Below are 15,856 nucleotides of genomic sequence, written 5' to 3'. Positions count from 1 at the left end.
GCGGACTTAAAGTGAATCATAGTATATGGAACTTGGTCGATTTTTGTCAAATGGAACCTTTCCATTAACTGTTTGGTTGTTAGGACTGAGTTTTGTTATGACGAATTTACCATATGATTCCCGTTTTTGGGTGGTACGATAATTGTTTGTGTAATCGTTACTTGGCATTTCAAGACAAATTCCGGATTACCGTTTAGCCGCCAAGTTATTGGAGCGGTGGTTGCTCAATTGTTTTGGCTTTGCATGAAGGTTGTGCTCAGCTTTATAGCCAAGGACGTTGTTGCCAAAGGATTAGACCATGACACTTTCGTGCTGTCAATAAGGTCAAGTCGGTTAGAATCGTCCTTAAAGGGGATGCTGTAACCTAGTTTGGCTTCGAAGGAAATGCGTAATTGGACGAGTGACGAATGGCGTTTATCGAGATTGATAAGCCGAGTATGCCCATGGTGGTAGAAAACGTTTTTCCACTTTAGGGTTAATTTATACGATGAAAGTTTCGTATAATGTTTCCTTTATTTGTATGGAAGTTGTTTCCTTTGTTTTCCGAGTGAGATAAAGCCTAAGAATCTCGATACAGAGCCCGTGCGGAGTCAGTTGCGGGGTGATTTCCTGCTCGGACGTGACCAAGCGGAATGAGAGCGGATGCCAGTGAGTCGCGGGGCTAAAGAATGAGACCTTTCAGATCGTGGTGCGAGGAAGTAAAGTTTATATTGGTCGTCCAATGTCGGATCATATAGCTTGGTTTTTTGCTATAAGGAAAGTACTTTTTCGTAAAACCTGTTACGTTTACTTTCGAAAGTTACTTCGTATGACATGATCTAATTATACGAAGGATTTTTGCGTAAGTAACGGGCGACCGGTTTTTACGAATTTATTAAATTGACGCGACATATGGAGATGTCAAAATAACGATGTTTCCGCAGATTTTTGAGAAACGTTTTCGCTTTTGTTTTTATTCTTCGGAGAAAGTTTCTCTGAGTCACTCATGGAGTTTTACCAAAGGTTATTTCACCGAGATCTAGTCGTGAAACTTTTTCGGAGGTTTATTGAATGAATCAGTTAAACAGCGATAGACTTAGTCGACAAGCGGGGAGGACGTGTTCTCTTTGTTGTATTTTCTGTTACTTTTGTTCTTGATTTTATTTTGTCGCAAATGTTTTTGATGTTTTTCCATGAGTCGGTTGGTTCAACGGAAAATGAGAGTGATGCTTTGATGCCTGAAGATTTCTCGTATAATGATTCTTATACGAAACTCGTTTTATCAAATCGGAAAAGATCTTTATGACTTCAGTAAATCATCGACTTTCATTCTGAAGTTTGGCAGAGGTTTTCTAAACGAATGATTGCGATGATAGATGCTGTATAGTCTTTGAGAATTTTTCCAACATGGTTTGGATCAGTTCCTAGCGTTTAGACGAATCTCAGATTGTCGTTTGCTTTTAGGATGATCTTGACGAGACATCGCATTGTATGAATATTTTTCCGCATATTTCTACGAGAGTTTGCTTTGTCGAAAGCATTTCTTGTCGAAAGCGTTTTCTTGATCTTGATGAGACATCAGATTGTTTGAATATGTTTTTGAAGTATGGGAGTATACGAGTATAGTATACGCACCTACTCCGTCCTTTTTTTCTCGAAGAATAGAATGATCGACAGTTCGAGTCGGTTTGAAGATGACGCTTGGACTGTGATTTGGTTGTTTCCAGGTTGAAGACTTGGAATATGTCTGTTCCGAGAGAATTGTCAGAAACGAACCGGTTTTAAGACGACGTTCATGTCTCTAGTTTTTTCTCTCCTTAGGAAGCGAGCTTGATATGCGTGGCGATCGTTTCTCGATTTTCGGAGAGTTTAGATCGGTTTGCAAGATCTGGACGAACAGTTATGGGACAATATATCGAGACAGGAAAAATCACCTAAGACTTAGTTCGCTGGACTTTTCCCCTAGGTTTTACGTTCCCTAAAGTTCTATGACAGTCTCAAAGGCGTTTTTATTTCTTAGTAATTTCCTACGAAAACTCCAAGTCTGATTTCAAAAATTTTAAGTCGCAAATAACTTAGTTCTCTCGAAGATGCAGTTTTGTCTCTTCTCAGTTTTGCTTGCTCGTTTCCCCTTCCTCTTCTTGTGTATGTTCGCCTTTTTCGATATTGGTGTTTATCCTTTGAGGCTTGACATTTATCTTCCGAACTTGACTGATACGAAGTCAACAAAAAGGTTCAATGTAATCGTATAGTTTAGGCGCCTAAGGTGTTAAGTTAACCGTTGTCGTATTATACGATTAATCTGAATCCACGTGAGAAAACTAGTCTTCGCGGGGTTTTTTTTTTATCGTAAAGTTTCAATGGAAACTCCAATCGAGACGAAACAAGAGACATTTCAATCGAGATTTGAAGGAGAACACAAAGATGGAGGTAAGGGCGAGTCGGAGTAAGCGAAGAAGTTTAGACGAGTCTTACTTGTTTTCGCCGTAAAATCTCAACGGAAAATCCGATTGAGACGAAACGAAAAGTGTTTTGATCGGGATTCAAAAGAGAACACAAGGGAGGACCCTTTTTAGGCCTGACAGGTCGCTATGTATCGAGCTGGAGGCCTGACAGGTCGCTACGTAGCGAGTGGAAGCAAGCCAAGAAGAGTCCTACTTGTTTTCATCGTAAAATCTCAACGGAAACTCTGATTGAGACGAAAGGAAAAGCGTTACGATGAGGATTCAAAAGAGAACGCAAAGGAGGACCCTTTTTAGGCTTGACAGGTTGCTACATAGCGAGTGGAGAGTTGGCTTGAGCTCGGTCGCTACGTAGCAACCGAGCCGTGTGCTTGCTCGGTCGCTACGTAGCGACCGAGCTGTGTAATCGATTTGTTGCGCTTCCTTTTTCCGCGATTAACCTAGGGGTTTTCTGCGGTTTTTGGGAGAACAATTTTTACCCTTCCGAAATGTTTTCGGAAAACGTGTTTTGGTAAAATCCTTACGCATTGAGATTTCTTTTGTTCTGTAATGAGCCAAACTTACGGGGTTTGATAAGATTTATCGTTTCCCTTTATATTTAAAAAGAGAAATCACGAGATCGTTTCATTGCATGTCCTGTGGTGAAAAGTCGCAGCAAGGTTTTCGATTTTCTCAAGAACTGTGGCGTTTGCATAGGCGTTGGCCATTGGCGGAGTGGCGGCTGGAGTTTTCTTACCAGCGTTGTTGCGAACTGCGATTTTCTCTTTCGTATTTCCAAACATTGTTTTGATCAAGCGTTTTGCGGCTATGAGTTAGAGTAATCCGTACCCCCCCCCCCCTCCTTCTAGTGCCAAACTGTGGGAACCGAAATTCGCACTGTCGATTTACGTTTAAATTAGGAAACTAGGAAAACCCTAATTTCCCAGAGGTTCCGGATATCTGCGAGAGCCAACGGAAAGTGACCAAATATATGCGGAAATCATGAAAAGATAACAAACGAGTTTAGAGAAAACAGTAGATCTTATTTCGAGTCCGCGTGAGAGCTTTGCGATCATTACAAGAGATCATAAAAGCTTTGGCCACAAAGGCTGTCAGCGAGTTACCTAGTTCTAGCGGCCTAAAAGCTCAAACCTAGTTGACTCGCAGCTCGATAACAAAAGACGAAGAAAATACAGAAAAGGTTTTTGATTGATTTCGGACTGAACCTTATGAAAGGCTGCCTACGTACCCCTTTCGAGGATCAAGCCGAACGTAGTTCAAGAGTGAACCAAGAGATCGAACTGCTTGTGCACTTTCGTCTGGTAATCGGGTGCCAGTCATGGAAACAGAGCATGTCGAGAATAATGCCTCAGAGTTTCTAAGTGTAGAGAGTTCTCAGTCTAAAAAGTTCGTGTCGTATCGATTTTTAAGAAAGCACGGTCGCGAGCTTTGGTGAGAGCTCGGTCGCTACATAGCGACCGAGCCATGTACGTTCTCGGTCGCTACGTAGCGACCGAGCTTCAATGAGAGCTCGGTCGCTACGTAGCGACCGAGCTTCGGGGAGAGCTCGGTCGCTACGTAGCGACCGAGCTTCGGTGAGAGCTCTGTCGCTACGTAACGACCGAGCTTCAGGGAGAGCTCGGTCGCTACATAGCGACCGAGCACGCTACGTAGCGACCGAGCATGCTACGTAGCGACCGAGCACGCTACGTAGCGACCGAGCACGCTACGTAGCGTCCGAGGTTTGGTGAGAGCTCGGTCGCTACGTAGCGACCAGCTTTTGCGCTGGTTGCTACGCGGCAACCTTGTTCGCATCTTTCTCTGATTTTTCGTGAATGTGTTTTCTCCGCAAGATTCTTCGTAAAATAGATCTTTTTCTAAGATTTATTTTTCGTAAAAATGTTCATGCCGACTTTTACGGACTTTCAGACATTGATTCCGTCGTGACCGATTTTGACCCCAACATACCCTTTTTCGGGGATCAAGCCATCTCGTAGTTCTTTGGATCCACTTTACGATTAGTGGTAGTATTTCTTAAGATGCATCGCATTCCAGGTTCTTTGGATCTAGACTTCCTGCATGTTTGTGATTTTGTATGATCCTGGTCGGACTTTATGACCTTGTATGGACCTTTCCAGTTTGCTCCTAGTTTTCCTGCGTTACGTTCGGCAGTGTTTTGGAAGACTTTGCGAAGGACCAGGTCGCCTTCTTTGAACCTGCGATGGCGAACGTTTGAGTTGTAGTATTTTGCGGCGGCGTGCTGGTAATTTTGGATTCGTATGAGAGCTTGATCTCGCCGCTCGTTAATAAGATCAAGTTCGTCCAGCAACATCGCGCTGTTAAGATCTTCTCGTTCGGGGAAGAATCTTCTCCTTACTCCGGGAAATTCTACTTCCGCGGGGATCATGCATTCTGTTCCGTAAACGAGGGCGAATGGGGTTTCACCCGTAGGCCGTCTCAGGGTCGTACGATGCGACCAAAGAACTCCTTCGAGCTCTTCAGCCCATCGCCCCTTTTTGGCTCCTAAGCACTTTTTTAACCCGTCGAGGACTGTTTTGTTGATGGTCTCTGCCTGGCCATTGCACTGCGGATATCTGGGAGTTGACTTGGTCAGTCGTATCTTCCACTTCTCGCAGAATGCTTCGAATCGGGTAGAGATGAACTGAGATCTGTTGTCTGTCACAATTTCGTAAGGGACCCCATGTCTGGTGATGATGTTCTTCCATACGAAGTTCTCGACTAGTACGTCTTTGATACTTGCGTAGGAATCTGCCTCTACCCACTTTGAGAAGAAATCTGTGAGGACCAGGAGGAAGCATTTCTGCTTCGGCGATATCCATGGACCATCACATGAAGGGATACGGAGACGAGATGGACGAGAGGACTTCTGCGGGTTGATGGATTGTCGGCGCGTGCCTTTGGCATTTTTCGCACTTCCGTGCGAACTTCTCGCAGTCTTTGATCATAGTTGGCCAGTAATAACCATGGCGTTTTATTTTTAGGGCGAGAGATCTTCCGCCGGACTGGTTCCCACATGATCCGGAATGAACCTCCTCCATTACTCTTCTTGCTTTTTCGCCTTCGGCGCAGGTCATGAGTGGGCCGGAGAATCTCCATTTGTAGATTTCTCCTTCTACCGTTACATATCGCGCGGCCTGGGTCTTGATTTTGCGGGCCGCCCAATTCTCAGTGGGAAGCGTTCCTTTGATTATGTATGCTCGGATTGGCTCTAGCCATGGGCTGTCGCAGCCGTATTCCGACTGATCCACGTTTTCTTCTGGTGGGTATTTGACTTCCTCCGCATTTTCGATTTGTGCTCGAATCAGATTGGCGACCACTAGTGGTCCGATGCTTGGGTGTTCGATGAACTCGTCGGGGATTACTCGTCTTAGTCCAGAATCCGAACTTGATGCGAGTGCGGCCAAGGCATCCGCCTGAGTGTTTTTCGAGTGAGGAATCCTAGTGAGGGCGAAGTGGTTGAAGTCTAGGGTGATGTCTTGGATGAGTTTTAGATATGCATCCATTCTTTCGTCCCTCGCTTCGTATTCTCCGCTGTACTAATTTGCGACTAACTGAGAGTCACAGTAAGCGTGAATATTGCGGATCTTAAGCCCATGGGCTAATCGTAATCCAGCGACGAGTGCTTCATATTCGGCCTCGTTGTTAGCCGCATGGAATTCCAATCGAAACGACTGTTCCAAGACTTCGCCGGTCGGAGACGTGAGCCGGATTCTGATCTCGGATCCTTGTTTGGACGATGATCCGTCGACGTGAAGGATCCAGGTTGAGTTCGGTTTCGTGTTTGTCATATCCCTCGTGGGCAATTCTACCAAGAAGTCCGCTAGCACTTGAGATTTTGCGCAGGTTCTTGGGCGGTACTCAACGTCGTACTCGCTTAGTTCGATTGCCCATTTTGCGAGTCGTCCTGACTGACTCGGACTGTGCAAGATCGTTCGCAGGGGGAAGGTGGTGAGGATTATTATGGTATGCAACAAAAAGTACGGCCGGAGTTTCCTTGCCGATGTCACAACTGCGAATGCTAGTTTCTCCATCAGGGGATACCGGGTCTCAGCGTCCAGTAACGTTTTGCTTATGTAGAAGATTGGTTTTTGCTCACCGCGTTCCTCTCTAATCAAAATGCCGCTTACCGCTGTTGTGGAGACTGCGATGTACAGGAACAAGGGTTCTCCCTACACTGGTTTTGCGAGGACGGGAGGAGTGGCCAGGTAACGTTTTAGCTGTTGGAAAGCTTTCTCACATTCCTCCGACCATTCGAACTTCTTATTCCCTTTCAGTGTGTCGTAGAAAAGAAGACACTTATCCGTCGAGCGCGAGATGAAACGGTTCAAGGCCGCGACTCTTCCGGTTAGCCTTTGGACTTCCCATTTCGTCTTTGGCGAGACCATATCTATTAACGCGTTTATCTGCTTAGGATTGGCTTCGATCCCACGACCCGTGACTAGGTACCCGAGAAATTCTCCTGATGCCACCGCGAATCTACACTTTGCAGAGTTCAGTTTCATGTTGTGGGCGTTAAGTCTTGCAAAGCACTCCTCCAAATGGGAGACGTGGTCGTGCTCGTCAAGAGACTTTACGAGCATGTCATTGATGTATACCTCCATAGTCTTGCCGAGCTGTTCGCAGAAAATTCGATTGACAAGTCGCTGGTAAGTGGCACTTGCATTCTTGAGACCGAAAGGCATTACTTTGTAGCAATATGTTCCCCGATCGGTGATGAACGCAGTTTTCTCACGATCGTCGGGATTCATCATGATCTGATTGTACCCGGAGAAGGCATCCATAAATGATAAGAGTTTGTTCCCTGCTGTTGCTTCGACCAGTTGGTCGATGTGCGGGAGTGGGAAGCAATCCATTGGACAGGCCTTGTTGAGATCGGTGAAATCGACGCATACTCGCCATTTACCATTTTTCTTTTTGACCACGACCGGGTTAGCGAGCCAGTCTGGATACCTAACTTCTGTTATTGATCTGACCTTCAGGATTCTTCCGACTTCCTCATTTACCGCGGTGCCACGCTCCGGTCCTAGCTTCCGCCTTTTTTATTTGACAGGTCTGTAAGTCGGATCGATGTTAAGCTCATGACACGTTATGCCGATATCGATCCCTGGCATGTCTTTCGCGGCCCAAGCGAACGCATTGAGGTTCTTTTTTAGACAGGCGATGAGCTTTGTCTTTAGTGGCTCGCGGAGGTTGGTTTCAATCTCGATGCATCGTTCCGGAGAGGATTCGTAGAGGCAGATCGAAATTACCGGTTCGCGCTTCCCTTCTAGGGCTCCGGCCCTTTGAGATTGCCAGAAGACTTCCGAGTCTCGTTCAGGGGCGTTCTCATCGAGCTGAACCAACGGGTGGTTGTGTTCTCCGGCGAGTTCGGTCGTCACGCGAGTCGGCTCGCCCGGCGAGCTTGACCTGATCCGGCATGTCTGACTTACTTCGACTCCCGTATCTTCCGTATAGCTGTGATATCCGACCTTCGGGACCATATACTTCTCGTTTTGTTTTGATTAAAGTTATTCTCGAAGGTTTATGACCAAAACCGAGAAATTGTATAAACACCAAAAGGCCTAAGAACGGTCCGCAAGAATCCAGACTGGTCTAGAGTCCCATCTACGCTCTCAGAAGGGATTCGAGCCCATAAAAGTTATGACGGTTTGTCCTAACTCGCAGAAATACGATAAATGTAAAGATTCGAAGATAACTATCAAGATCGACGAAAAATGGAATATGCCCGAAAGAGATAGACTTGGGCCCGAAGGCGAAGGATGGGCCACCGACCTAGAGCGACTATATAAGGAGAGCAGGAGCAGAAGAAAAAGTATCCGAGAATTTAGACTTAGAGAACTCCTGCTAGCTTAGAGAACTTATGGCTTAGGTGGTTAGACTAGCACGGCAAGGCTTAGGACGTCTTGGCCGCCTCTTGTCCTGTTGTTCCGATAGTTAGTATATCTCTACTCCTCTCGGACAAAATCTTGTATTCATACTATTCAATAAAACGCCTCTGAGCGATTATCTATCTTTTTATCGTTCTAAAGTGATTACGCAGAGAATTCGGACCTTCAAGGAAAAATGGGTTCACTCGGTTTTCCTCCATTATTATTTATTATAATCGACGGTGTGAATTTCGGTTCCCACAAGTTTCTTTTCTTTTCAATTCTCACGGAAGATTTACATCAACTCCAACAATTTGGTGAATCCTTTCTTTCAAGGATTTGATTATTCAAAGATCTTCTAGATCTTTCTCATGATACACCTCATCTTATAAACCATCATTAAAGTGGTGTAAATTATCATGGCTTTATCTTTTTCTTATCCGATATAGTTTCAACTTATCGATGATTTCTCAAAGCTCATTTTCTCTGAGGTGCATCTTTGCACCCACTGCCCATGTTATATAACTATTTCCCGTAATATCATGGGCATTTATTTTGAGCTTTGTCAAATTTGATATGATAACCGAATTCATAGAATAATAATATATAAAGACGGAAATTGAAATGCATAATTTAAATGCAGAAACTAAAGATATAAATTTAAATTGCAGAAATTTAAAGAGCATAAATAAAATTGGAGGCTTAGCCTACCACATGATCTGAGGAGTCTTAGACTACCATATTGATCATTTTTCAAAGTCCGAGGAGACATGATCTACCATTTTGACTTTTACTTATTTCAAGGTCCGAGGAGACTTTGTCTACCATTTTTGACCTTTATTTTTATTTTTTATTCACGGAAGCAACGCCTACCATGTGTTTCTCTGATCGTGAAGGCATAGCCTACTATAACGATCAGTCGGGGAAGGCAAAGCCTATCATCCCGAAAAATAAACGGAGAAAGTCCAGCCTATCACTCCGAAATAATAATAAAATTTAAATAAATTAAGTATATTGAAATACATAAATTTTAACATTACCTCGGTTTGTTTAAGAACTTTCGGATTGATAAACATCAGTTGGTCAGAACGTCGTGCTGATAACGTGTCGTAAAATTAATAAAACAAGAGAGAGAGCTTGATGTGATTGTGACTTTCTTATTATTGTATTATTCTTTTGGTGTATAGAGAAGAAACGTAAAAGGAAATATAAGCCTTTTATTTCCCATGTTGTCTTACATTTTCTGATCTTACAAAAGAGAGAGGGGAAAAAAGTATTTATAGTAAGAAATTTTGGGACACATATCATGGAAGAATGACAATGACATTCCATTGATGGACAAATATATTCCACGTGTAAGAAGGATGGATAATCATTATCTCTTAACAGCTTAGATTATCGTGCGGACTTTTTCTCAACAAAAGAAATCTTGCGACACTGAAAATATTTATAAAAAGAACATTTCATTTATTGAGGAAAACCTTAACTAAGTTAATCTTTTCTTAGAGCTTCAAAATCAAAATGGCAATTCCTCAGTGTACCTCGTGTGGCCTCACTCTCCAACATTGTCAATGTCGCCGGCAAGCATCCACCACCGCATACCGCCGCGCATATTATCCGCCCCTTGAGATTACTCCAGTTTGTTACTGTGGTTGCTACTCATGTTGGAGTATTGTATTCGTCCTTGTCTTTCTCTCTTTGTCAGGAAAATTATTAGGCGAAGGTGGTTGCTACTTGGAGCTCTTTGCCCACTCTGTCTCCGTCTCAAATACAAACGTAACCGCAAACATCTCAACCGCTGACTGGAGAGTCGGTTTGGTTGCGATGAGTCCGGTCACCGGCTGCAAAATCTCTTTCCATACAATCAAGCCTCGTCTCCTTCGTGGAGAAGAGGTTGTGTCCGAGACATCTCCGTCGGTGGATGGTTTCGGTCAGGTTGTTACCTCCGACAAAACGGATGGACCAGTCATAAGTGTCGATTTCAAAAGGGTTGTAACGCCGGGAATTATTGGCGATGTGGTTAGGGGTTATCGAGTGGAGATTGTTGCCGGAGTGGACTCTGATGGTTTCTTGATGGTGTTGTGCGGCGATCTACCGGTGAAATTCACGGCGGATCCTGCGGGAAATGTAATTGGATCGTTACTAGGAAATATGAAACGGTGTGACTATGTATTCGAAGATAACTTGAATATTCATGTTTAGATCTTAAACTCTTAATCCTCCGCGATCATGAATCTTTGATCTCTATCTACAAGTTATTGACTTTATGTTATTCTATATTTTTATTTGTATTTGAGTAGAGATGTCAAACTGGTTGATCCGTCTCATCATGTCCCGTACCGCAGCGGGCTCATCTCCTTGCGGATCATGGCGGGTCAGGCCCGCGCGGGCTACGGTCTCCAAAAGGTCGTGATGCGTCCTAGATTAGGAAATGATCACTCAGCCGGACTAAGAGGATATGAACTCGCCAAAAGAGAGAACTGGTGGATTGAATGGTGACACAAGAGGGGCGGAGAGTCTCTTGATACTACCGAGCTTCGATTGTTGCTTGATATGACGCACAAGTCCAACAAAGGAAGAAATGGTGGATCGAAGGATCGCACAGCAGATGCGGAAGGCTGCTGATATTCCCGAAGCCAATTTGTTGCCGGATGTGGAGCACCGGTCCAACAAAGAAGCAATCTCGATCCGTTGCTTGATATGACGCACAAGTCCAACGAGAAAGAGGTGTTTACTTGGAGCTAACCACACCAAAAAACGAGAAGTGAGAATCCATCTCAAGGTTCCGAAAATAATAATCAACGCTTATTTTATTTCATTGATCAAATGACCTTTATATAATAGGCAAAGCATACAAAATGTTTGAATACAAAAGACTAGTCAAACATAGAAATTAGCAACTTATGAAAACAAGACTTGACCAAAGACTTTGATTTGACCAAAATCATAAATGTCTTGACTTGATTGAAATTGAAGGATTGTAGACGTAAGACTCTTTCGGCTGGTCTCGTGCTTCCACACGGTCGACGGTCTCTCAATTGCCGTCAGATTGATATATTATAAGACCATCACTTATAATTTCTTGTTGGGCCTTTCTTTCTTTGGGCGGATACATGTTTATAAACACATTTGCAATATACTTCAAGCCCATCTCGTTTAATCGTAAACCCATAAGCCAAACCTTCTTGATTTGATTCTGCTGCTGATTCGGGGCGCATCATTCTCTCCTTTAAAAAGATTTTCCCTCAAATTTGTCTTTCTTTAGCTTCAGATGGGATGATCTCTTGGCTTTCCGTAAAATTTTTTTTTATAAAGAAAAGAAGATGAAAGGTAGAAGATGGATGAAGAAGATGGAAAGATGAGAAAATGAATAGACAAGTACAGGTTGAGTGGCTCTGATACCACTTGAAGAACCCTAAGGAACGAACACTCAACCGGATTGATAAGGAATGGATATGAACCTGAATTTCCTCGGAAAATTCCGAGGGAATACCGAGAATTAAAGATTCCGAGGACATTCCGAAAAAACATTTCCTAGGACTGTTCGTCGGTATCTCCTCGGATATTTCCGATGGAACGGTCCTCGGAAACATTCCGAGAGAAAAGAGGTATCGGAATATTCCGACGAACCTCGGCCGTCGGAATATTCCGAGAAACCTTTGTCGTCGGAATATTCCGAGGAAGTGTATCCGTCGGGATATTCCGAGGAGATATGCCCTCGGAATATTCCAAGGAAGTTGTCGCCGGAATATCCCGAGGGATACACTTCCTCGAAATATTCCCAAAAATATTTTTTTTTTTTAAATTAAAATTTTATTTTTTTTAATTGAAATTCAAAAATATAAAATTAAAATTAAAATACAAAACATATTAGATAATATTCAAAGTTGTACATACCAAAATAAAACATTCAGAGTTTTTGAAAAAAAAAAAGAAAGAAACTACGGGAACTGGTCGTTCGGATACATCATCTTCATCATCTCCATCGTTTGCTCGTTCTGCTTCCTCGTTGCCTCCCATCCCGCCTCTTGATCCGCCATATTTTCCTCCAACGCAGCTACGCGGTCATCTTTGTCATTCAACTGGTCCATAAGCACTTCTGGATCAACATAGGGCTGTGGTGCAGAAGGAGGAACCGACCGAGCTTGACGACCCAAACCGACCAAACATCCTTTCTTCTTTGGAACCGACTGAAATAGAAAATAAACAAATTTAAATAATAGAAAAGATGATAAAATGAAAATAAAGAAATAAATGAATTGAACTTTTTTATAAAGAACATACCGATTCAACGAATTCGTTGATTCGAATCCAGGACAAGTTGGTCGAAGCCGTCGAAGTGGCGTCCAGGTCGGTTTGAAGCTGAGATAGACGGGTCTCTTCAACTTCCTTCTGAGTTTCGATCAGGCTGAGCACATCCCTCACAACACCTTCATCAATCTCCCCGGTGTGCTTGTTGGTATGCGCCGTCTTCATTAGGACGAAATCATCAATCGGCTCGCCATCATTTTCATCCGCCTTGAAAAAAACAAAAGTTAAACAAACATTTGAAATTAGAAGAAATGCATAAAAAATAAAATAAAAATACTTAAATAATTAAAAAAAAAGAGATTGAACTTACCAAGCGATCTCCCAGAGTGGCAATAGTCTGGGCACCCAAATTGTGCTTGTACATGCCCTTCCCGCCACGATCGCTCTTGCGGTTGGCGGAGTTGGTCACGGAGGTAGCTTTCGTCTCGTCCTTATCCCAATGCACACACAACTCCTCCCAGACAGTGTTGTTGGTCGACTTCGGGACCTTTTAATAAAAAAAATATATAAAATAGTTTACTAAATCCAAAAATAGTTTAATAAATTCAAAAAAATTGTTTAATAAATTAAAAAAAACCTGGTTGATGAGCCACTTCTGCTTCCACTCGTAGATCTGCTTCACATAGTTTTCCATAACTTTATGGACGAAAGCGTCACGGATAAAGTTCGTGTGATCGGGATTCCAGGTGAACTCTTGCTGGAAAAAAAAACACAATTTGTAGAAATTTTATATTAAAGATTAAAAATATAAGTAAAAAAATTAGATTACTTACCGCAAACTGACGAAACCACATCTCCTGGTCCTCGGCAGAGAAGTGAATGAAAGTCGGATATCCCTTGCTGAGGTTCGAGTACATCATATTGTTGATCCATGCGCTGATCTCGTTCCCGGATCGGTTGAACCTAATATAAGAAACAAATTATTAATAATGAATCAAATTTTAATGAAAGGAAAAAAAAAAAGACTTTTAATTACCATGTTTGACGTCGTCCCTTTGGACACGAAGTGAGATAGGGAAGATGCTCACGACCGGGCTCTTGAACCAACTGGGCAACAGTCATCACTCCCGGAACGACTGGAGGAGCGGGAGGGGGTGCAGCAGTGGGAGGGGGTGCAGCAACGGGAGGGGGTGCAGCAGCGGGAGCAAAAACTGGAGCGGGAAATGAAGAATCCCGACAGTGGCTGCTCGACCCCCGAGAGTGGTTGGACGAACCCCGAGAGTGGCTGGACGAATCCCGACAATAAGTCGACGGTCCTTTGGTTTTCCGCTAAGTCATCCAACATCTGTGAAGATGTCTGGAACCGTAACAGGATATGTTGCCCGTTCGCCTCTATCATCATGCCGAGCAGGTCTTCTGTTTTTGGTCTGCACTTCTGCTGGAAAGTAGAACTCGGCAAAGTTTGAAGTTTCTGAATTAATCATCTGTGCGATTATAGAACCTTCACCCTACTATAATTTTTCACCATCTTCTTCAAATGGTACATATACCGCTCATACAAATACATCCATCTATACTGCACAGGACCACCAAGTTCCAATTCTCTTGCCAGGTGAATAACAAGATGCTCCATAACATCAAAAAATGATGGAGAAAATATCTTCTCAAGGTTGCACTGAATCACGGCTATGTTAGTCTTCAAATTTTCAATACCTTCAAGAGTCAATGATCTCGTGCATAAATTGCGGAAGAAAGCACTAATCCCTGCAATTGCTTCATGAACATTCCGTGGTAATAGTTCCTTGAAGGCAAACGGAAGGAGGCGCTGCATCATTACATGGCAATCGTGACTCTTCAAGCCGATAAACTTTCCTTCCTTTCTGTCGACACAGTTATGCAAATTAGATGCGTAACCGTCTGGAAATTCCACATCGTTTGAAATCCAATCAAAGAACGCATCTTTTCCCTCTGCATCAAGTCGGTATATAGGAAAAGGAGCCCTACCATTCTCATCAACATGAAATTTTGAACGAGCACATATATCGATTAAATCCAGTCTTGACTTCAAATTATCCTTTGTTTTACCTTGAACATTAAAGATCGTGTTCATGAGATTGTCAAAAAAATTCTTCTCAATATGCATGACATCTAAATTATGCCTCAGCAGATGATCCTTCCAGTATGGCAGATCCCAGAAAATACTCTTTTTGTGCCAGTTATGTAGTTTTCCAACAGCATCTACCGGATAATGCACATGTCCACCTTGGTCTTGCGTCCTTTCTGCACAAAAATCTCTTAGTTGTGTCGACAAATCTGCCCCACAAATTTCCAGAGGTGGACTGTCAAACACCCTCTTGTTCTTCGTAAACAAATTCCTACTCCTACGATATGGATGATCAGGTGGTAGGAATCTCCTGTGACAGTCAAACCAACACGTTTTCGTTTCGTGTTTTAGTTGGAAATCATCAGTGTTATCTTGAAAATATGGACATGATAGCCTTCCATGCGTTGTCCATCCAGATAACATAGCATATGCTGGAAAATCACTTATTGTCCACATAAGTACTGTCCGCATTTGAAAGTTTTTGTTTACATGAAACATCGTATGTTTCAGCACCTTAAGCCCATAGTTGTTGCAACTCATATATTAATGGCTGAAGAAACACATCAAGTGATCTCTTAGGATGCTCTGGTCCGGGAACGAGAATGGAGAGAAACAAAAACTCTCGTCGCAGGCACAAGTTTGGCGGTAAGTTGTATGGTGTAAGAATGACTGGCCATAGAGAATACTGTCTTCCACTCTTGCCAAACGGGCTGAAACCATCATTACATAATCCAAGGTAGACATTTCTTCTCTCATACGCAAAGTCGGGATATTTTGATTGGAAATGCTTCCACGCTTTTGCATCTGAAGGATGTCTAATCTCACCATTTGTTGAATGCTCTGCATGCCATCTCATTGGTTGCGCTGTGCGTTCAGACTGATACAACCTCTGCAACCTTTCCGTCAAAGGCAAATACCACATCCTTTTAAATGGCACTGGAACTCTTCCACTCGTATCTTTATAACGAGCCTTTCCACAAAATTTGCATGTAACCCGCTGTTCATCCGCCCTACAATAAATCATGCAGTTATCGATGCATACATCTATTACCTGATACGATAAACCAAGACCAGCTACCAGTTTCTGAACCTCGTAGTATGAACCAGGAGCTACCTTATCCTCAGGTAGAATACCTTTAACAAAATCAGCAATCGCATCCACACAGTCTTCAGCCAAATTATAATTTGTTTTA

General features: G+C 43.1%; 2 protein-coding genes across 2 annotated transcripts; one reads left to right on the top strand and one right to left on the bottom strand.

The window, feature by feature from the left end:
- Positions 1 to 4,401: 4,401 nt before the first annotated feature.
- Positions 4,402 to 5,944, bottom strand: LOC106441944. The gene is made up of 3 exons (XM_013883690.1): positions 5,471 to 5,944; positions 5,119 to 5,376; positions 4,402 to 5,004 (listed from the first exon to the last, which is right to left on the bottom strand). The coding sequence occupies exons 1-3, from the start codon at positions 5,942 to 5,944 to the stop codon at positions 4,402 to 4,404; spliced, it is 1,335 nt and encodes a 444-aa protein (XP_013739144.1).
- Positions 5,945 to 9,677: 3,733 nt separating this feature from the next.
- Positions 9,678 to 10,525, top strand: LOC106443697. The gene has a single exon (XM_013885241.3). The coding sequence runs from the start codon at positions 9,830 to 9,832 to the stop codon at positions 10,508 to 10,510; it is 681 nt and encodes a 226-aa protein (XP_013740695.1). The 5' UTR covers positions 9,678 to 9,829; the 3' UTR covers positions 10,511 to 10,525.
- Positions 10,526 to 15,856: the final 5,331 nt, after the last annotated feature.

Source organism: Brassica napus, chromosome C9 (assembly GCF_020379485.1).
Source record: "Brassica napus cultivar Da-Ae chromosome C9, Da-Ae, whole genome shotgun sequence".
Classification (NCBI taxonomy): Eukaryota; Viridiplantae; Streptophyta; class Magnoliopsida; order Brassicales; family Brassicaceae; genus Brassica; species Brassica napus.
This window is presented reverse-complemented; position numbering and strand designations above follow the sequence as displayed.